This window comes from Tachysurus fulvidraco, chromosome 4, assembly GCF_022655615.1.
Source record: "Tachysurus fulvidraco isolate hzauxx_2018 chromosome 4, HZAU_PFXX_2.0, whole genome shotgun sequence".
Classification (NCBI taxonomy): domain Eukaryota; kingdom Metazoa; phylum Chordata; class Actinopteri; order Siluriformes; family Bagridae; genus Tachysurus; species Tachysurus fulvidraco.
The window spans coordinates 14,202,377-14,224,817 of NC_062521.1; the positions used below are offsets into that span (position 1 = coordinate 14,202,377).

At 36.4% G+C, this 22,441-nt stretch overlaps 1 protein-coding gene across 1 annotated transcript; it reads right to left on the reverse strand.

The window, feature by feature from the left end:
- Positions 1–565: 565 nt before the first annotated feature.
- On the reverse strand, positions 566–22,203 carry si:ch211-250c4.3 (uncharacterized protein LOC100535981 homolog). Its single transcript, XM_027142200.2, has 8 exons — positions 21,822–22,203; positions 15,573–16,372; positions 8,335–8,496; positions 5,333–5,501; positions 4,444–4,571; positions 3,802–3,920; positions 2,036–2,139; positions 566–1,823 (listed from the first exon to the last, which is right to left on the reverse strand). The coding sequence occupies exons 1-7, from the start codon at positions 21,901–21,903 to the stop codon at positions 2,046–2,048; spliced, it is 1,554 nt and encodes a 517-aa protein (XP_026998001.1). The 5' UTR covers positions 21,904–22,203; the 3' UTR covers positions 566–1,823; positions 2,036–2,045.
- Positions 22,204–22,441: the final 238 nt, after the last annotated feature.

Genomic DNA, 22,441 nt, shown 5'->3' on the forward strand with positions numbered 1-22,441 from the left:
TGCATTATTCATATTCTTTGAGAGTAATGAGCTCACGTGTAATGAGCTCTTCTCACCTCCTATAAATATGTCACTGTGTTACCAGGATCGGCTCCAGATCCACCACAACAACGCTGAAGTGGTTACTGAGGATGAACATAGGAGGAACGATAATTGTGAAATATAAATAGTTCTACTTTAAATTATGTTTATATCTAAGTTTATTAAACCATAGTTGCGACAGACAATTTTATGAATTAAGATGCTTTGCCCATTCAAGAGAATAACTAGCCTAAACTTAATATAAATAGACAATATGTCACATTATAGAAACCAATATCAGTACATTTTAATTTTATTAGTTAAAAATCTGTGACAAAATGGACACCTGGCATCTTTTGGTATAACTCGACGGTGGAATAAATTTCTCTTGCTCTGTAAGGAAACGTAACAGAGCCGAAGTGCTAGAAATATATGGAAATGTTGACTTGTATCATGCAAATCCTGTCAAATTTATTTTAAATTCAAGCTTAATCTTAGGTGAAGGAATGAATGATATCCTGTGAAACATAAATAGGACAAGTACTTGTTTAGAAATTCCACAGCTGTATTTATTAAAAATAATTTGGAATAGGAATTCAATATCCATACTGAAATATTTCATCAATTTCGATATATTACAATACATAGTAGAAGAACAGCTCTCAACACAGTACACTTTTCAATACATCAACAACAGTCATACATTTTTCTGTAGTCATATGAAAAATTCAGTATGTAAACTCGTAAATACAATATTGCAAGTATACAATATACAGTAAACCATCTAGTGTTTAATGCTCTTTCACCAAACCAAAATAACACGCACACACCCCCACAGACACACACACACACAATGCTTACATTGCTTTCACTGTTAACTCTATGTTTGACATGTTAAGTTACGATGCTACTGTTGTGTACTGACCTTGCACTGGGCAAAGAAACACTTTAGCCAGGTTGTCTTGCTCAATTCACTTATTGCTGTTCTGTAAAGGTAATATATTTACATAACATAGCAGGTACATTTTTGGTCACATTCCTAGCAGATTGGTTTTAATAAAATACATTTATTTTATTATATTTTATTAACCATACCAGTTTTACCATGAATAGTGTGTAACACCTGTCAGGCAGACCACAGGACCATTAGCTGCAGTGTAAGGCTCCATGTTCTAGTATATTATTTTCAAGGTACTGTAGACTGCTGAATAGCATCCCATATGCTTCGATATTTGTTAGTGTTGGGACACCTTTAGATATTTTTCAGAAATATTCAGAACAGACTGAGAGCCAATGAAATGGGCCAAGCTATATTTATTTATATTATATTTTTACATAGTCTTAAAATTGAATTAAATATGTCTGTTATTTTTATTTATTTATATGAATATATTGAAGTTGAAACTGTTCTGCGATAAAATATCTCATTTGTTATGCTACTTTATGATACCTCATCATGCTTACGGCATTGTATACACTATACAAATGCCCAAAAGATTTACTTTTATTAACATTTATATATAGTGTCTAACATACAATATGAAAATGAACCAGTCATATGTATAGGTCCTTTGTACACTCATATACAAACATACAGGTATTTCTGTTGAACATTTTGGGTGTGAGCTATGAGGCCACCCCCAGTTTTCTAACTCTTCTCTAATCAGTCAGATCACTTTCTCATCATCATCATCTTGTCCTCCCCTTCCTTTTTCTTCTTTTGCCCATGTCTGTACAACGTGACTGTGTCCTCCTCTTCAAGGAAATGTTTTCTCATCATGTGGCATCTGTTCAGTGTCCAGCTGGAAAACAGTTACAGAGGGTAAAGCAGTGAATACATGAAGGTCTATCAGCTCTAGTTAAGCAATATTATTGCAAGATAACACTGCAATGTGGCACTGCTAATGCCCAATGCTTGCACCACAGTTCACTGAACCTTTATGTTTACCAACTGAAAGAAGGGGTGAAGATTATAAACCAGTATTTTCTATGATTACAAGTTTGTTTGACTAACCTAATCAGTGCTAATGAGGCCAATGATAGTCCAGTTTTTGATGATCAAGGACAATCATAGAGTTCCTGTCTCTTCTGGACAGTTCCATTTGTCCCAATTCAGGCCTGTAAATGAAATAGACAAAGATTATTATTATTAGTGGTAGTAGTAGTAGTAGTAGTAGTAGTAGTAGTAGTAGTAGTAGTAGTAGTAGTAGTAGTAGTATACCTTTTATGTCTCTTTATATTCTACGTATTTACAAACTGTTTACTCAAGCACAGGTAATCAGAATATTTAATGATATCTATATTTCTCACCTGTATATTCATGACTAAACACATGTAAAGAGTTAAGTTGTCCCCTAGACTATTTCTCAGGAAATTAAACTCTTTCTTGGGATGAATGTGCAACTGGCACATCCGTATCTCATCTAATGAGTGGAATGCTCCTACTCCTCCAAGCATACCTTGAACCTGACACTACAGCCCCTAACTATTCATCTGAACCGATGCCAGAGCACGTATGAGGAGGACTGGAGCTCACTTGCGCATGACGTTGAGGGGGCAGAGAAATAGATGTTTCAGCAAGCTATGTGACTCCCACCAGATTCCTTTTGCTAAAAGACCCTTAAACAAAGCCAGGCCACTGTTCCTGCATAGGGTCTAACACCTAAACATTTATTTGAATCTAAAATTTTACAACATAATATTTTACTGAAGGAAAAAAAAAGCAGAAAACATTTTGAGAAAATCTGCTGCGCAAGAATGTCCCACTATAGTCCCACTGGTCAAATTAGCACTTAGCATATAAGATGACTGTGTGTATGACAAGGCATGACCTGATGAATAACTCCCTATTCAATTACAGAAGTCAGTACTAGTCACCAACCACCACATGAGTACAGTTCAAAAGTATGAGGAAGGAATTAGTATGTAGATGAGATTAGGGAGCACAGGTGGTTTATGGAGAATTCATTTCATTCAATTTTACTTTCAATGAAAAGATTTTTATTGAAAACATTTTAGTTTAAACACAAAAGGACCCAGAGTGAGAATGTATCCTATTCCCCAGGATACAAGTCTGGATTAACATAAATAAGGCTAAACACTGCTTTGCACTATAAATAATATTAACTACTTTCGCTGTTCATTGTGCTAATTCATTTCATTTTAATGTCATTATTCTTATAAATTTGCTTATTCTTTCTTAAATAAATAGATCATGAGATTTTTTTAAATAATATTGTTTTTTAGTTCTTATGAAATAGTCCTGACCCTCACATTATCCTCAGCTCATACTATTGATTTTCATTAATTAATTTTTGCTGTAGAAAAAGTTAGACAAATGTCCTTGAAAGTTATAGTCCAACAGGGTGTGATGGCTGATGTAGTCATATTCTACATCATAATAAAGTTTAGAAAGCTGTTCATAAATTTCAGCTAATATACACCTTAATTTTCTTCCAATTTTGTACATGTTCCATTTTAACGAATTCTCCTTGATGCCCGATGACGCCTGAGATAGGCACAGGCTCCCCGTGACCCGAGTAGTTCGGATAAGTGGTAGAAAATGAATGAATGAATGAATGAATGAATGAATGAATGAATGAATGAATCATGCAAACTACCCCTATTAAATTGTATGTGCCTTGGTTTCTATGGACAGATTTAACTAATATTGAATGGTAAATAAAGTGCTACAATTTATTTGTTACATTAATAACTGGTTCATCTGGTTCTACTACAGATAAAATGAATATAACTGCAGATGTTTTGGGTGTCCCATACCTGTATAACTGTGGACATGACCTCTTGAAGGAGCTGGAGGAAAGACCCAGTCTGCTTTGGTTCCTCAGCTTGCTCTTCTTCACCAACTCCTTCACCCTGCCCCATGTATAGTTCTCTGGCTGCACATACACACAGCAAATGAAAATAAATAAATATTAGCATAAAATAGATGACAATGTAGTAATAACTGATATTTGCTATAGATTTCCATGTATAACATCATGCCTGTTTCTGCAATGTGTATTAAAATTGAAAATACTTGCAGCGGACCATTCCTTCATACAGAACATTTCAAGACCTTTATATTCTTAGTGGGTATGGACTACCTTCCGCAATTTGGCCCACAAATATTCAATAAAATTAGTTTGTGTGTGTGTGTGTGTGTGTGTGTGTGTGTGTGTGTGTGTGTGTGTGTGTGTGTGTGTGTGTGTGTGTGTGTGTGTGTGTGTGTGTGTGTGTGGAACACTTTACTTGTACATTAGGTGTACATGCATCTGCTTTCTGTTAGTTCATAGTATAATATGACAGCATGAGTCACACTGGTACCCTCCCTTATAGTCTTTTGTGTACTGTGCATGATGACAAATCATTAGCCTGAGTGAGATAGCAGTTTGCTAAAGTTCATCAGCTCGCATGACTCACCCGTCTATGGGGAGCAGAGAGAACCTCTGAGCTGTCACTCAGGTATCTGGCCTCCCCCTCTGCATAGCTCCTCCTGTTAAACCCTTTTCTCCACACAGGCATGAACTGCTGGCAGCCTCCTTCACAATCTGTCCAGAAATCAAACCAGATATGGATCCTTATTACCGGATACAGTTACACAGTCAGAAACAGTTATCACAAAGAGGAAAGAACTGTTATGACAGATGGTCAAGTGAATCACTGCTCCGTTGGGATCTCTAGATTTGGGTTGGCACATGCACACAAACATACATTCACACACTCTAATTTCCTATGCAGGGATGGAGCCCAGAATACCAAAATAATCCCTATTGATGTTATGCAGTTAGAGATTCCTTTTTTGTAACCCAAATTTCCCTTTCAGTGAAGTAATAACTAATAATCCACCATTACCCACACCCCCACACCTCTGGGAATGTCTGATGCTTAGGAAATAAGCAAGAAAAACATTTAGAAATGATTATAGTGTTTTTTGGGCAGTATTACTTTCATTTTAAGACACACCCAATATAAACTTAATATGCAACTGGACTTCCCTGTGTGTAAAGCCAGAAACATTTTACTCAGTCGTCACGTTAATGTGAAGATACGTAAACATTCATTAAATTAGGCTTTACATTGGTGATAGATTCTTAACATACTAAAATAGGCTTTAAATAGACAGTACATTCTGAACACTTGCATGTATTATGATCTCAGAAATCATGCAATGTTATTGATGCTCTTGAAAATGAAAACAAATACTTCGAACAATCCTGGCATTTTTTTAACTGTATTGCCCAACAGTACCCTAAAGAAGCTTTTCATTTTTGAGAACAACTCCACTATCTCACATGGGGGCTGTACTCACTGCTGAAAACTGGCCGAAGCGGGATATGTGTGCCCTCAGGAATGGTGGTGAGGTCAGACAGTGTGACACTGGATGCTGTTAGGCTGGAGAAGTCACTGCGTGAATGTCTCTTCAGTTCCTGAAAAGCCAAACCTGCTGCTCCGCAGTGACAATGCTGTTGGAAGAAATCCTGAAACAATAATTGGATGATGTTGATTAATAAATTTAGTGGAAATCAGGAAGTTTTATTCATGCATAGTTTTAACAGTCATAGGACTGAATTCTCAGTTTCTAATAGTAATAGGATTCTGAAACAATAATATTATGATAATGAATCACAGGGGTCAGAGTACACATAAGGATAATTTAGCCTGTTATTGTTCACACCCATGGGTCAAGAAAAGCCCTCAGCAAAACATGCCGAGTATGTTCACCATCTGTTTCTTATTTATTTGAGTATTTGATGATGTTAGCCATCGTGCACTTGTCTTGTCAGCTGTAAGTTTGTATGAACAAAGTAGGAATACTTTGTTTCTGTACTTAAGCATTATTTGGTAATATTTCTACTTGAGTAAAAATAAATATTTTAGAAGAAAGTATAAACGTTTAAACGTTAAAGTATAAACTTTAAGGTTCCGTTATTTGCCCTTTTGTGTAATTTGATTAGAAAAGATGTGCTTAGAGTCTGTCTGCTTTTAGTTTCTCATTTAAATGCAGCACGTTCATTTTCTGATGACATGTTAAGGATGCATCAGTGACATGCTGGCTAATAGCTCATATGAAGCTCAAATCCAGGGAATATTTCATTGTGTTTAATTGTCACTGCACACTGTGGTGTAGTTCGCATTCATTTACCACATATACAATATCAATTGTGCAATTTTCTCATGCTTTGAAATATGTGCAGGAAAAGGCCATGGACTTGATATTTGAATCTGGAATTGGAGGCCTGTATCTGTATTTGTATAGATGAGAATTTCATGCCTGATAGATCAAAGGCATTTCCCTGCATTCTCATGAAATGCAAAGAGGAAAGTGACACGTCTACTGCGGTATATTATCAACATACGGTATATATTAAAGTTTAATCAGTGCCAAGTCCTCTTTTGACAGACTGTTGCTGCTTTTAAGATTGGTCTTAGATAATACATACTTTACTGGAGTAGTAAGAGAGTCAAGACCATGTAGGTGGTAACTGCTTATTGTCTGGGTTGTGAAGGATTATAATGACTACAAATGAAAGGCTGTCTTAAGGGTGCAGAGGAGGGTGGCTGGAAGCAGCAGGGAGGAGACTGGCGTGTCAGCTGGGCCCATTATTACAGAGACTGGGGCACGTTTCAGCAGAGTTCCCCTGTCTTTTGATGTGTGTGATGGCGTGTTGTGGCCCCATTGCCTTTTCATCCATCATACACACATAACAGGGGGAATTGTTGTCCCAGAGATTATGAACAAGCAGTGTGGTCTACAAAGTTTGCCCACCATTGAAAGCATTGTTTTTTTTTAAGAATATGATACCATTGCTGATTACCTTCTACGTATGTTTACTAGAATTTCATACAACTGTCATAAAAGGGGCAAAAACAAGCATATACTTGGGCTACAGAACATGTATATGATTTCAGGTTACCAATAAAAGACACCACTGTTGCAGCATAGCCTTCCAAGTTGGGAGAAATGAACACAGCAGGGGAGAAGAAACATTTAAAAAATGCATAAACATTTAAACAAGACCTTTACCAGAATGTGCTAATAAAGCTCTGGAACTTGAAAATGAGAGGATTCTTGGTCTGAATTCAGAATGGCTGCCTATGCCAATCCCTCACTTTCGCCTCGCTCGCTTTCTTTGATGACTTTGAAGTGCGGCTCCCTGCTGAGCTTGCTCACTGTGTCGCAAAAAGCTTTTCCGGACCGAGCGCCCAAACTGACAGAGCCAGTTTGGAACAGGCTTTCTAGAAAAACCATGAACAAAACAGCTCTCACAGTGGCCAGAGTCTTTAAGGGGAGGCAGACAGCTACACAATGTGCTGGCATGGGATTTTAGTCATAGGGCAGATGTCTAAAATGGGACAAAGGTGGGTGAAGGATGATCAAGCAAGCAGAATACATTCTGTAAATGCCCGTCTGAGGAAATAGTAGCCATTTTAATACCATGGTAGTTTGTAACAGTGGACTGCTGAAGTATGTTACACATGCTCTGTCACTGTACTACAGCTAGCATTTTAGACCAAAAATTGAGCTTAGAACAGGGAACAGATTAAAATTCGCATATAAGCATGTAACAAAGCATGGTATTTATTATTTTTGCAGAATATGTAAATTAACATAAGAATTAGACACATAAAAACACCTATTCCTTTAAAGCATCTAAATATAAAATAGCATTCGACCCACTGACTATAAGACCATAATAATCCATTGTCTCTTGGTAGAAATGTTTTTATGCAGTATCAGAAATGACAAGTGGAAGGACTAACTAAACTATAATAGCAAACATCTTATACCATTTTATAAGATCAGCATCATAATGAGACAATGCAAATACCTCAACTGTGTTGTGGAGGGGGCTCGGGGATGTCCTGAAATATGTGGACCATATGTGTATGAGGCTTAAACCCAGATGTGCTTTTTATTAAATGCACTTTTATCTGACAAACAACCCGCTTCTAAGGCCTGTGCAGAACTGCTGGATTTATATTGGGGCAACATGTTCCAACAATCTCTCACTTAAGGATTTAGATACATAAAATCAAGTGTCACCTGCAGTTTATTCCTAAAATGATTTTTTTTTTCTTAGTTAACCTGAAGAAATTTTCTTAAGTCCATAGTAAAAAAGAGAGGATATTTAACTTTACTTTAGGTTTACTATTGAATTCGTTTTCTAGGTTTACTAAGACAAACTTAATGTATCTTATCTATTATCATTTCATTTATTTTTTTTCAGGGTTTAACTTTTTAATGATTAACTATGTGAACACTAATAACATTATGTGTCATTTAAGTTATAATGAGTTTATTGGACTTACCTCCTTAGATTTCTTCACCTTGCTTTCCTTATGCAGGAAACAGATCTGTTTCTGCAGTTTGAGGTTGTGCTCCTGGAGCTGTCCGATTTTCTCGATTAGCTGACAGATGTGTTCCAGGTAGCCCAGTCCTGAGCCCAGTGGATTAGACTGAACCTGGTTCACCTGAGAGAGAGAGAAAAACAACTTTATCACATTAACACAGGAAAAAAGACCTGGAACATTACATTTGGACAGTATCACTGGACAGGTGCTGACTGGATATAATAACCCTTAAGAAATTAAACAACAGCATGAAGTGGCATATAAGTGATAATGTAAAGATCAGTGCATGAGATAATTCACACCCAGCATTTAAAAAGGTATTTTTATGTTCACAGAAGAAATTTGTTTGGACTTTTGACAGAAAAAGTTTAGTGTTTTTTTGTTTTGTTTGAAAGTCATTATTAAAATAATTGTAAATGAGAAGCACATCATAGCCAGCGGTCCAGTCATATAAGGGGCTAACAAAATTTTTTCTCTATAACTTGAATATGTGTTACATATTCACGCATGACGCAGCAGTCAATTTGTACGAATATCATAGCAGCATTTAAACTTTAAGCTTCACATTTATACTACTCTATTTCTGGCATGTTGTTTTTTTGTTTTTTGTTTTTTTTTTACATTTTTAAAATCCCATGTGAGATTTCAATCTCATTTGAAGCATCTTTAAAGAACTCAAGAAGAAAGGCCATGCAAATCACTCTTTAATTGGAATATTTTAACCGGTTAACCATTAAAGATTAGTCACATTTGCATACCGTGGCATATTATACTGCAAACCAAACATCATGATTCCATAATGTCTAAAATCCATCTAATTCCAGTATGAATTTTTCTTTAATATTCAGCTGTACTAGCAAGCACTAAACTAAGCTAAGGGTTCAATTGTATTCAGAAACTTTGGGGTACCGATATTAGGGTGATGAACTGCATCACAACCTTTTTTAGGAAAATGTCACAATTCTGCACATACAGTATATCGCTTCTGACCTGTCAGCTCTTAGTTATTGAGTTAGGTTTATATGGTTAAGAAGACCACATTTGTTTGATGTACAAAGCAATGATTGCAAATATTAGTTTGTTGATTCACAATTTGCATAAAAGTGGCAAAGGTCCACATTTTATGAAATATTAAAAGGAACCTTTGAACAAATATTTAAACAATCATCCACATTCCAAAAAGTGCCCCAACAAAAGCAGGATATGAGCTCAGGTCCAGGATTTTTTTTCTCCAGAAAGCTTTTCCGTGCCTCTTACGTCCCAGAGCCCACCATCAGTGGAAACACAGAGGCTTAAACAATAGAAGACAAAATCATAACAGGGAGCAAAAATGCTGGGAGCTGACATCACTTATTTCCTTTGACGGAGTGTGAGATTCTTAAGAGGTCATAGTTACACACTTATAATAGTGAGTGAGCTATTTTTGAGTATTGCCTTTCTGTAGCACTTGTTATAAATTTGAAAACCTGCCTAATTGTCAAAATTCAGTCTTTCCATTTAAGGGTGGCATGATGGTGCAGGGTAAGTCTGAACAGGGTATAGCAGGTAAAAAATAGTGATTAAATGTTTGCCTATCAAATTATTTACCAGAACATGCAGGAAATTGTGACTTTATTCATTAAATGATTGTGTCAAATTATTTATTTTTTGTCTGATTAATTCAATCATTTGCTCACTAGAACAAGCACAAGTGGTTAAGGTGCTGGGTTGTTGATTGGTAAATCGGGTTCAATCCCCGGCACTGCAAAGCTGACACTGTTGGCCCACTTAAACACCCCCCCCCCCCACACACACACACACACACCCCACCATCCCCGTTCCAAGGGTGTCTCATCATGGTTGATACTGTGTTGTGACTCAAACTTCTAAAGCTGGGATCTGCAAATAAAGACTCACTGTGCTGTAATGTCAGAAATAAAGGCTTCTTTTTATCAGATCGTGTCTCTGTAAAGTGGACAGGATATTAGAGTTTAATAGTGTTTCATCCAGGACAGCTATGCTGTACAAAGATTATTAAATCCAAAAAAACAAACATGGATCTGTGAACATTCTCACATGCTGAGTAATGAGAACATGTGAAAGCCAGTCATTTGGTGCTTACTATTATTCCCTGACCCAAAAGGATGAGGTTTAACAGATCTTATCCTTCTCAGGATCCCAAGTGTCCTGGGTAAGGGGAAAGGGGAAGTGCTAGGGAAAGCCCCACACCCTAAACTTCCTCCCCTTCAGAAAAGAAAGCAATGTGTTTATTACACAAACTCAAATTGAACAAAACTCAGGGTTTTTGTTATTTTATTGTGAACCATAACTTTATAAACACAACTGAATTCCAGTCCAAGTAAAAACAGCTGTTTTTAATATTTGGGTGGTATTCATGCAACACACACACACACACACACACACACACACACACACACACACACACACACACACACACACACACACACACACACACACACACACATAGATGTATGTATATATTTGTATGTATTAAAGAGCATTGATATAGAAAAAGATGTATTCTCAACAGAGAATATACAGCAAACTGCTCATGTGCAAATTCTTTTCTAATCGTGACTCTAGCAGAGTGGAATGACCAGCCAGATGTGGGGTGGAGAAAGATATATGGAAAAAGGTGTGCCATTTTTAGTATTAACCAGAACAAACTAAGTCAAAAACAACTATCAGATACTTCAACATGCACAGACAAAAAAAGTTATGTATTGGGATAAACATAATGTTTTGTTTTTCCCCTTTTAAACAATTATTTTTATGTATACTGACTAGTTTTTGCTGATTACATAATTGTGTTAGAGTCATAAATAACTTGAGAAAAACATTTATACTGATCTGGAGAGCTGAACAAACAGAACAGTGTGTATCATTCTGTGTATGTGTTTCATTGGCATGAATCTTTTCCAGAACTGCTTCAGAACGAAAAAAAAATAAAAAAATGCAGATGCAACCAGAATCCACCCTCAAAGTTACATTCAGTGATTCCATAACATGTCATGTAAGATTTATTTATAGGAAGCTACAATCACTTTATCTCAGTTCCATCAGTTCATCAGTTCCAGTCCTGAAATTCAGGACTCTAGCAGTTGGCTAATTCTCTCTAATACACTTGTCGAATGTGGTGCCTTTGAGCATGGATATCAAAAACCCTGCTGCATTGCAGCCTTCCAATATTGGAACAGATCATTCTTAAAAAGCGTACTTCCAATCTGTATACGGTCTTCAGACAAATCTTGTAGATTCTTGTAGACTTCTATAGAAACTGTATCATTTCTGTTTTATGTAAAGTGAATAAATTGTTAGTACTATGGTATGCAGTGGTGACTCATCCATAAAACCTAGCAGTTGTTCAACAAATATTAATCTTCATAAAATCCTTTATATTTCATTGACATTTCTGCACACCAATGTTTTTTTGTTTGTCTGTGTTTTTTGTTGTTGCTAATTGACAGATACAGTTTAAGCCAGTGTTCCTTTCCCAGTTGCCCATATGGTCAAAAATGGAAAATGCAACGAAAGATAATAGATGTCCATTGGTCAAGAATCAAACTGACCCATGCTCGCTCTATAAACATAGCTAGTTTAAAAACACACTAATTGTCCACCAATTGTCTCCTAATTTATAGCAAAGAATCGGAATGAAAACTAACCCATTTTCCTAAAAAAAGGCACAGTACTAGTGTAGGCAGTCATAAATTTGATATATTTTATATACAGTATGACTGTCACAGACCGATATAAACAAACATCTATTTTTATGTTATAAAAATACATTTTGTTGAAATCTGGCAACCCTGGATAATGAACAAAGGTATGTTTAAAAACACTCTAAATGATCTGCTACAGAGTACGCTGGACATGTAGTCCATGTCACAAGTTTAAACTAAAATGTCTATAGTCACAAACCACTGCTGGTAACATTCAACAATAAGCCACAGGATGTGATATACAATGTTTAGCTCGCAATACCTTCTTCCAACATTAGCCTTTCTCAAATTCTTATGGAGGTGTGGTTTTCTTAGGTGCTCATTCTCCAAAATCTGTATGCAACATGGTAAATAACCCTTCCTTTTAGTATGCTTTAAAATGTCATTTATCTTTAGGTAGATGCATAAGGTTGGTTTAGAAAACAAATCTTTTATATAAATCCTGATGCCTTAAAAGATTAAAGGACCTGATGTTGCCAGGATGGATAGAAATACACGCATCACATCTCCTTTTCCTTATTAAAACAGTACTGCAGCCTTGTTCTACTCTTATAAGAAGGAAACAAATCAGATTAGAGGAAAGGCAAAGAGGAACCCATTGAAGTTACTGTGCATGAATCGTATGGATATCCCTTTCCTCAGTCTAAGAGCTCTGTTTAGTGGGCAAAGGAATTAGTTTATTAGGTGTGCTGACAGGTAATGATGAAGCTAGAGTTGACTGCCCAGTCTGTCTGTCATCACTGTGCCCATACACTCTAGAAACACTGTTTAAAACACAACACACCAGATCCTGAAAGGTTAATAAACAATGTTGCCTGCATACATATTTTAGTTATGACACCTGCTTGTTGACACCTGCTTGATGTATCCAGGTTTGCCTAGAGAAGGACAGGTCCCATACAGCAGGGATGGTTGGTCATGCTGGTCTTATTCATCTCAGACATCTGCACAGTCACTCAGCACAGATGAAAAGGTGCTGGGTGATGTGCGGCTCCATAAAAAGAAGAGAAAACTACACCACACACAATCCATGACAGCAGTACTGTACTGTACAGAAGCAGAACACAACATACTCCATGTCATGGCCAGGCTAGAGAACACTATGCTCTTACATTCCCACGGCCTACTCCAAAGAAAAACTAAACCATACTGAAAAGCATTGTAACATTAACAGATTCACATGGAAATCTGAAAATGTGAAATCTTTCTGGAAACCCCTATGCATTTACCAGATCAAATATTTATTTAAATATCTCTCATTAATCACTTTTTTAGTTAAACAAGACATTAATTTGTTTATAAGAGCAGCTAAATGTCTTTCAGGTGAATGTATGAGCCTCTAACTTGAAAGCATTTATTTGGGAATTATACTTACTGTTTAAACCTGACAGTGTTATATAACTTATGATCTGAATTACATTAGCATGAGATACAGTAGCCTTACATCTGACACAGCTCTTATTTGCTTTTACAAATCAACCTTAAAATGTCCACACTGTTGAAAGCTGGATGTTCCTTGCTAAATGACGACTATGATGTACAATATAAAATGTAGATTTGTAAATGTAGATTTTGGCCAGAGGTAATTTTTTTTTTTTCAAAATGTCTGTTAAAAGATTTTTGTGATTTACATCTGGCCGCGTATTTAGTTTGTAGCAGCTTGTCCTGCTCAGTCAAACTGGAGTGCTATTACTATCGTCTGTCACAGAGTTATTTGGAGCAGCAGGCATCGGGGAGAAACAACTAAACATTCTGTTAATCAGTAAGGAGTGGCAGACATTTATTGTTTATTTGTTCTGACGTCCCTGAGGATTTCAGTCTGTGCGTAACCACTGGATCAGTACATTTCAGCCTCAAGTCAACCGTACAGTGTAGGTTTGCCAAAGTTACTGCTGAATTCCTACTTTGACAAAACAGCCAATTAGAATCCACAAATTTGATCGAATAATTTGTGTTAACAATGATAACACTGCTGGAAAAATACTGCCTGACCATCTACCAGCTGCTTAAACAATACATTGATGGTCATGCTGGTAGGCCATCTTTGGCAGCATGTTTCCCAGTGTTCTTATTACTTAACCAATTGATCAATAAATGTTTCTTAATGGCCTTAGTGTTGTGTTATTTTCTTAACAATAGCATTGTATTGTTGGTGTTAATAAAGTTAATTTAGTTTCCTTCTACCAACACTTACCAGTCTATCCTCAAGGCCTGTGTTTTGCCAGCTAGTAGCTGGTCAGTGTTGTCTGGATTTTCCAGCAGGGAGTCAGGTCAGTGCCAGGTTCACCACAGCATACAAACATGATCACCATGGACTACACTTCCCAACATCTTCAAACTTTCTACAAACATTCAGCTATGATTTTTGTGCATTGGTTCTGAAAAATTGTATTGTGATTTTGGATTTTGCATTGATATTGATGTTTGTTAATAAACTTCCTTTGCATCCAACTTATGGCAATAAGCACTTTCAGTCTCCACATTAACATCGTGGTAGTAATTGTGCCTTATGGCTACATTTTGGTCATTTTGAACTAGTTGACAATGGTTCTCACATGTTTATGGCGGTTTTATCTCAGGGATATTTAAGAGTGTCAGTTCCATTATTATTTCTAGCTATCTAGCTTGCTAACATTACTTGTATATATTCTGTATATATTGCATTTACCTCAGGTGGGTGTCATGTATCTACGTCAACTAATCAGACCAAAGTATTTTTGCATCTTAAAGGAACAGCAACCTTCTTAACTATTACTTTAATAGTTGTAATTGAAGTCCATTGATTAAAACTCTTGTATATGAGGCGGTGGCTACTTGGAAATAATTTAACTGAACATGAAAGAAAAACATGTTCAACACATCGAACAGGTTGTAGAACAGCTGTCAGGTGCAGAATAGGTGGAGTTCATTACCGGGCATCTTCATGAATGAGAACACTGTTCATAGTATCATGAATGTGATTCTATTGCTTTTATAAAAGTGTTATAAAACTCTTGATCAATCAAGAATGATATCTTATAAAGGTCTTGACAGTGATACCAATTACTTGATTACCTTGCACTTATATGTTTGCTTGATATTTATTTAGAGTTATTGCTTTATGCATTTTTTTTTACTTCTTTACTTCATCTTTATGAATTTTTGTATTCGCATGTTTAAATGTCACCCTGAAGCCCAGACCAAAAAAGAGTTATGAGCCATGTATCTGTACCACGGTGCTGGCATTCTACCTCTAAAGGTGTAAAAAAAAAACAAAAAAAAACAAAAAAAAAAAAACAAAGCAGCCGCTGTGAATGCTTGCCAACAAAGAATTACTGTTACTGTTGTATTTGGCTTCTAAAAGTAATGTTCATCTTAACATGTCACTCTGAAGCTGCATAGAAAGTGTTGATTTGCTTTTATAAACCTGGACACAATCCAAAGTCTATGAGTAAATACCAACCAAATTTGGTTAAATGTTATATTAAATGTTACCTCACTAAGCCTGCAGCATTCGTCCATGTATTCATCCAGACTGTCACTCGTTGTACTTTTCCTTAATGGCTGCTGTTGCAAATCCACTTCCATGTTCCCTTCGTATGCACCAATTACATGGATCATTGGTCCTGTGTCCACAGCAGCATCACCTTCTGTTATTGCATCTACTGTCTCTGTACATACTGAGCCGTTCTCACAGCTTTCCGAGGCTTTCACTGAGGTTCCATTCTCCGACCTTTCTGAATCTCTTGCAACCTCCAATTGAACATTATCCATCTCATCCTCTGGACTGTCTTGTAATATTGTGAGATTGGTTTCTTGGGAATATGTACATGATGCTGGGTCAGTCTGTAAGGATTCTGTACTTTTTTCCAGTGAGAGCAGATGACTGCTAGCTCGTATGTGTGGGTTGGGTTTGCCAGAGTCACATGAAGACTCTCTACTGTGAACAACAAAGCTCTGCTCTGAACCCGTTGGAGTAGAGGGTGAGTTCGCACCACTAGGCATCTCAACCCCAGAGTCCTCTGATTCAAATTTGTACAAACCTGGCAACTGGGTACTGGAAAAAATTGCAGATAAATAGTCTTTCTTTGACTCCACCATATTTGGTTCAGGTGCTGCACTACTGACAGAAATTGCTTCTTCAGCCTGGTGTGTTGTAGGAACATCCTGCTCAGGCATGGACATGTTTGACACAGAGTCCTCATTACTTTCTCCTGAAAGTTTCTCTTGGAAATTTTTGAAGAACTTCATCTTCGTCAGCACAACCTCACTTTCTAAAGCCATGTCCCCTTTACCTATAAAATAAAAAAAATAATAAATGTTTTTACTGACTTCACCTTAATATATCATTATAATAATATAGTTACTAATACAACAAAAACAGAGGAATATGTTCCAGTTTTTTTCTGAGGAAGGAAGGAAAAAGAGGAATTTGTAACTGCCCAGATTTGAGTAAATTATTGTATAAACTTTTCAGTTACATATCTGGAACAATAGAATGGTATCGTGTTTGTCATTAATGTGAATACAAGGGTTTTTTTTTTCAAGATAAGTACAGACTGACAGAAAAAACAGGTATTTCAAAAATGCTTTTTTTTTTATTTCTGATATGTCAGTGTAGACTCAAGCGCAGCATTCAAATGATATATGAAAGCATGTATTCAAAAATCTGTTCACAGTGCTGAAAGCTTATCTTTAATACTATAAAGCATTCTTTACCATTAGACATCCAAAAAAAAAGACTCAGGATGCAGTGAGCCAATAGTTATTTCTGTCTCCTGCACTGAACTGTCCAGCTTTGATCTTGTGGCTTGGTTAATGACATTACAGCGTTCAGTCATATGTGACTTCTCGTATTTCTAACCTTCAGCAATCTGATACTTTTCAGGTGTCTGTCAAGTATTCCTTTTTTGTCAGAATTTTAAAGACCTGTTACCTGGGTTCTAGGGCCTGCTAAATAATAAGCTCCCTTCCCCATACAACTAAGTGTTTTGAAAGCAGACTCAGAAATTATCTATTTGAAAACTGTAATTAGTCTGTGGCCTCTGATCCTTTAAGAAATGGTTGGAAGTTTGACCTCTGAACATTCAGATGTTTTTAATTTATTTACATTTGTACATATAAATGATTTATTGAACACTTACTTAAATGTATTTAGAGGCACATAAAGTACAATCAGTACATAAAGAGTCAGGATCACCGTTAGAGCTGTTTTCATTTTTTCAGTAAAAAAGAAATAATGTCATTTTACGGCGTCTGGGAAAAGAATGTGTTTTTTCATTCAGTTGGGTAGTTGTTTTTAGATTGGATAGTGGCTCTGCACAAACATTGATACCATTTCAATCATTCAAGGTCAAAAAAATGCTTCTGGTTCAGGTTTTTTACCCTAATCCAAAACAATGGCTGTGTTTTGCTAGCTTTTTTCTCATGAATTCCTGGCAGGACACCTCAGGCTATGAATACAAGCACCACAACATAAACCTGGATGATACGTGTTCCTACAAGTTTAATTTTAAAATATTCTATTAAACTAATACATTAATTAGTCATAGATAAGAACACCAAATGCACTTTATTGCATGGCTCTCTCTTATTTGGTGTTCTTTGGTATGCTGGTCTTAGGTAAACGATGTGTTCATTGGCCCTCAATGAAAAACACTAGATATTTATACAATATAATATACTCCTATGCCTTGTGAATACATGGAGGTTGTTATCTCTCTCAGCGCAATGTATGAGGTTGATAATCTCACTATACAAGTAGACAAATAGTCAAGGATGCATTAATTGGATTCTTGATGTCAAAGACCTAGAACAAAACAGGCTAATTCAATTTAAATGGTCCATCTGAAAGTTTTGCCTAACCAGATCCTCATGGGCAATGTATGCAGGCAAGAATTACAGAATTGCTGATTGCTGAGCATTTTTGAACCACTCTGTAGGAGAAAGCAATCTGCATCTCAATCCCCCTTGGTTTTCAATTAACATCCCCAAGACCTGGCTGCTGGTATAGAGAGATCAAACAGGCCCTCATCCATACCCTGGCAGGCAGGAATGTGACTAATGCTGAGGTCCTACGTGCACCAGAGAATGAATGCATTAAAAATAAAAACAAAGCAAAAAAAAGTATGTTAATACCATTGTAGGAAGAAAATGTGGCCCACATTTTTCTGGTCTCTTAACACCCGGACAAATACATTATTTCAAAAGCACCTGAATCCATGAACTCCATGGAAACTGTGCTTCCATCCTCTACACACCAAAACATTTTGCTTTTGACATACAGCTCTGGCCTTGTTTCTGGCCCAGTTTTTTTTTTTCCAATTGTAAAGCAATTATTTTAGTCCCACCTGGAGCACTTGTTTGGCTTTAAGAGACCTGATTTTTTTTCCCCTCCGGACTACTGGAAAATAGCTCACATTTTTAGGCTGATAAAAAGTCAGTGCTCACTCAAGAGTTATGGAGTTATGAAGACTTTTTCTTTGATTTTTCAACTTCAGAAATGCATAAGAATGTGGGGCCGCTGATATGAAACAGAAGGAGACTAAATATCTTTAAGCAATGTCTAATAGCTTTTCCTTGTGGACATTTTGTGAGACATCACAATCCAGGACATATGTTGTCAGTTATTAACATTGGTCACACTCATTCTTTTGACCAAACATTCAGGAAAGATTGCTTGGCCAATTAAAAATTGGAGGAATTCTTTAGTTAAGATCATACTATGGACATACTGTATTTATCCTGCCTGATCTGACTCGCCTATTTTCAGTGTTTTTGAGCACTTCTGAATTACAGCTTCTTAGTTGTAGAGGCATGAAATTAGAGAGTGATGATGTGTACCTGAAGAGTCTTACACTCTGACTAATCCTCTTTCAACAATGTACAAAACATTCTGTCTGACTCTACAGCATTGCCTTCTGTTTTCCTGTTGTATTGAAACAGGTGTTACATCCAGAAACAATGTAAAGCTCTTTATTACCGAGTTTAAACCCCAAGCACAGATTTCATCACACATTATTTAGGCAAATTCTCTAATTTATTTTAATGATGTCATGTCAGAGTCTCAGTGCCTTGGTTTGTTTAATGCCAGGTAAGAAAAAAAAAAGCCTGTTAAATAGAGTTTGTTTTTTCAACCAGCAAAAAGTCCTATGGTCTGCTGATTTAGGACACTTTAGTGTTGAGTGCTTCAGTGATGAGTGTGATAAAAGCATAGATATGTAGTCTTAAGTGAAAGACTGTCCTCTAGTCAGATTTTTCTGTCTCTGAGGTGACTACTGACAAGAGACAGCTCTGAACAGAGCTCCACCATACTTAAAGTGTCTCTGTTTACGTATAAGAAAAAATGTCACATTAAGCTTGGTTAAAATCCATACCAAAATTTTAAGATCTGCAGCAATTGCAATTTTTTTTAAATACATCTAGGTATGTTATAGTAGGCTTATTGTCCAAGCTGATACTTTTTCACATAAGTAGATATTTCTCTAAGCCTTAGGCTGCCCCATGGCTCAGACACTGAGCCCCTGGGTGGAGAGGTCAGAGGCAGGCCAAGACAGGTCTGCTATTTTTATGGTTAAAAGAGCTTAAGAGAATGTAAGAAGCTGACTAGCACTATGGGTGGTCAGACTCAATGACCACAAGGTGAAATTTCAGTAACTCAGCATGTCCATTCTCGTACATCATGTTGTTTTCTGATTGCATTAGAGAATTTCAAAATTTCACATTGTTTAAAATTGATAAATAGGTTTGGTTTATTTAGTAACAGTGGAATATTTTTGTAAATAAGTGACAATTTAAGATTAGATAAGAATAAGTTGATAACTACTCCTACTATAACTCCACCAACAATATACCTCTTGATTAGCCACATAATCAAATTCTTTCCTTTTAAAAATGATGTTTATGCAGTCAGTTTGAATGAAGACTAAAAGTCATTCTCAGCTCCAGACTTTCTAGGTAGTTGATAAATGTTTTGATGTAATTGCTGCTTTTCCGTGGCCTTGTGTAACTTCACTTTAGATGACAAAGACCAGATGTCACGTTTCATGAGGTGCGAAATGCAGCTGCGCACCTTCCCACCTCCCCCACCCTCTTTCTATAAGCTCAGCACTTCTTGCCTGTCTGTCTCTCAGTTCGATAATGGAGTATTTCCCTTCCATTCTCTGGCTGGGATGGGAATCCTGTGAAGCGCTTTCCAGAAACATTATCAATTTGAACTGGAAAGGCCCAGTATTTCATTATCTGACGTTGTTAGGATAAGAAAAGAATGTGCAGGAGCAGTAGCTCCAGTATAGATTTCCTCAGATGCACATTCAGCCCCAGATGAGTTGTATTTAAGCACAACTTAAATCTCTTACTACCCAGAAATACTGGCTTTATGGATCAGTCCTAACAAAAATCAGAAACCATCAAAGTACATTTTATACTGTGACTCACAAACACATCAAAAATTAGTTCAAATTGTTGACAATTTAGTTATTAATAATATAGCTTAGTTCTGCTGTCAGCACCTGTCTTAGTGAGTCACTTACATCTAATACCCTGGTTTTATTTGAATCAGATGTTTACTGAAAGAATAAATAAAGGTCATGGCAGTGTTTTTCATCTAACAAACAGTCTCGTGTGATGTCACATTTGTAATCCTGGCTTGTCTGGGGCTAAAACTCTTATGAAAAGAACTTCAGTAATAATGATCACATATCTATTAATGTACTTGTGATAACAATTTGCATTAATTAATAATGGCTTAGTAGTGAATAGTGAACACTAAATTTATAGCACAAATACAATGCACAATCTTTTTTCCAAAAAATAAAAAATAAAATCTGTGATGTTTGCAAATTTCGTTGAAGGTGAAATATGATTTCACCCAAGAAATCCCATTGGTAAAGCGCAATTATATGTTAGCAAGATACAAATAATTTCTCTTGATAAGGAGAAATATGCAAACAAATCAGAATAAAGAATAACAACACAACAGACACTTGGGTTTAACAACAAACTTTTCAATCTTTTTGCTTTCAGCTCGATATTTGTCATGTTTTAAGATGGTTGGAATATAAAATGGCATTCAGCTATTAAGAAGTTTCCAAATCCAAGGAAAATAGGAGCATTTCATGAACATTTAATTAACCCACAATCAGACTTTTATTGGTCTTTAACAAATTACAGTGGCAGGCACTTCATTTTATACTACACACAAACGTGTTCATTAGATTTATATTTACAGCTAAACAAAAAAATGAGAAAGCCTGCTAAATTAGATCTTGCTAATTAAAGCCAACTGATTACTTTATTTGAAAAATTACATTCCAGTATGGCACATTTTACTGGTTATTACAAAGCCACAAAAACAGGATAGATGGTTACTTCTTTTTGGTCTTTACATATTGTAAGAGTAAAATCCCAGTGTTTAGACACGAAATGTGAATAATTATTATCACATAGATGCCTAAAGCATTTCTTGACATTCTTAATATATTAATATATAGATTCCTTATTTAAATAAAATAAAATCATTGTTGTAATCAGAATATATAACTGAAGTTCTAAATGTATGGCAAATCGTTGAGTTTAAACTAGGACCACAGCTGCAGTTTGCTTCCAAAAAAAAAAAAAATCTGACACATCAGCTGTAAAAATTGCCACCTGCATCCGGTAATCCATCTGTTGTTCTTATCTGACAACTGCAGGTAACATTATCTCACATAAACAGGATGGCAAAGCAGATAATCAAAGTCTTACCTTTCCTCCAAGGTGTAAGGATGGTAAATGACTTGTGCCAGCTAAATGCCATGCTTGGTTTTCTTCTTTTTAAGCTCATCATGGAAGTCCAATAGAGTTGTTCCAACGGTCTTCACTGATGGGAGTAAGGAAAACCTCCTTCTTGAAGTATTTAGATGTTCATCATATTTTAAATTTACTAGTGTTGAATTTCCATTTCTTTGACTTTAAGTGTTCAACAAAATGAAGGTTTAAACAGCCCACAGAGACCCATTGTAGCGTGAAAGGCTTTTTATAGACATGTTGCCAAAATACCTATCAGGATGCGTGTAAAAGCCTCTGTGTTCTCTCCTTTATGAGAGTGTGTGATATTGTGAAAAGAGTCTCTTCTGCACTCAGTGAGGAGAATGTGAACGCCGGCCTCCAGCAGCACGACCACTCAGCAGCTGGGAGGAGGGGTGCCTGAGCACCAAGGGGAGGGTAATGTGTAGGACAACTCAGAAGGGACGTAGGGAGGGGTACTTTGAAATTTACCAGTGGATAGGACATCTTTAGTTTCCTTTCAGTGAAAATGAGAAAAGAAATGTTCCATACCCTGATATACTAACCAGGATATTCCGAGAAGGTATAACTCTGATAAG

Excerpts from the sequence above, each read along its gene's own strand:
- si:ch211-250c4.3 (XM_027142200.2), bottom strand. The coding sequence starts at position 21,903 with ATGATGAGCTTAAAAAGAAGAAAACCAAGCATGGCATTTAGCTGGCAC. Across the intron at positions 16,373-21,821 it reads CCTTACACCTTGGAGGAAAG|GTAAAGGGGACATGGCTTTA; the intron begins GTAAGACTTTGA and ends TTTATTTTATAG. Across the intron at positions 5,502-8,334 it reads AGGTGAAGAAATCTAAGGAG|GATTTCTTCCAACAGCATTG; the intron begins GTAAGTCCAATA and ends TTATTGTTTCAG.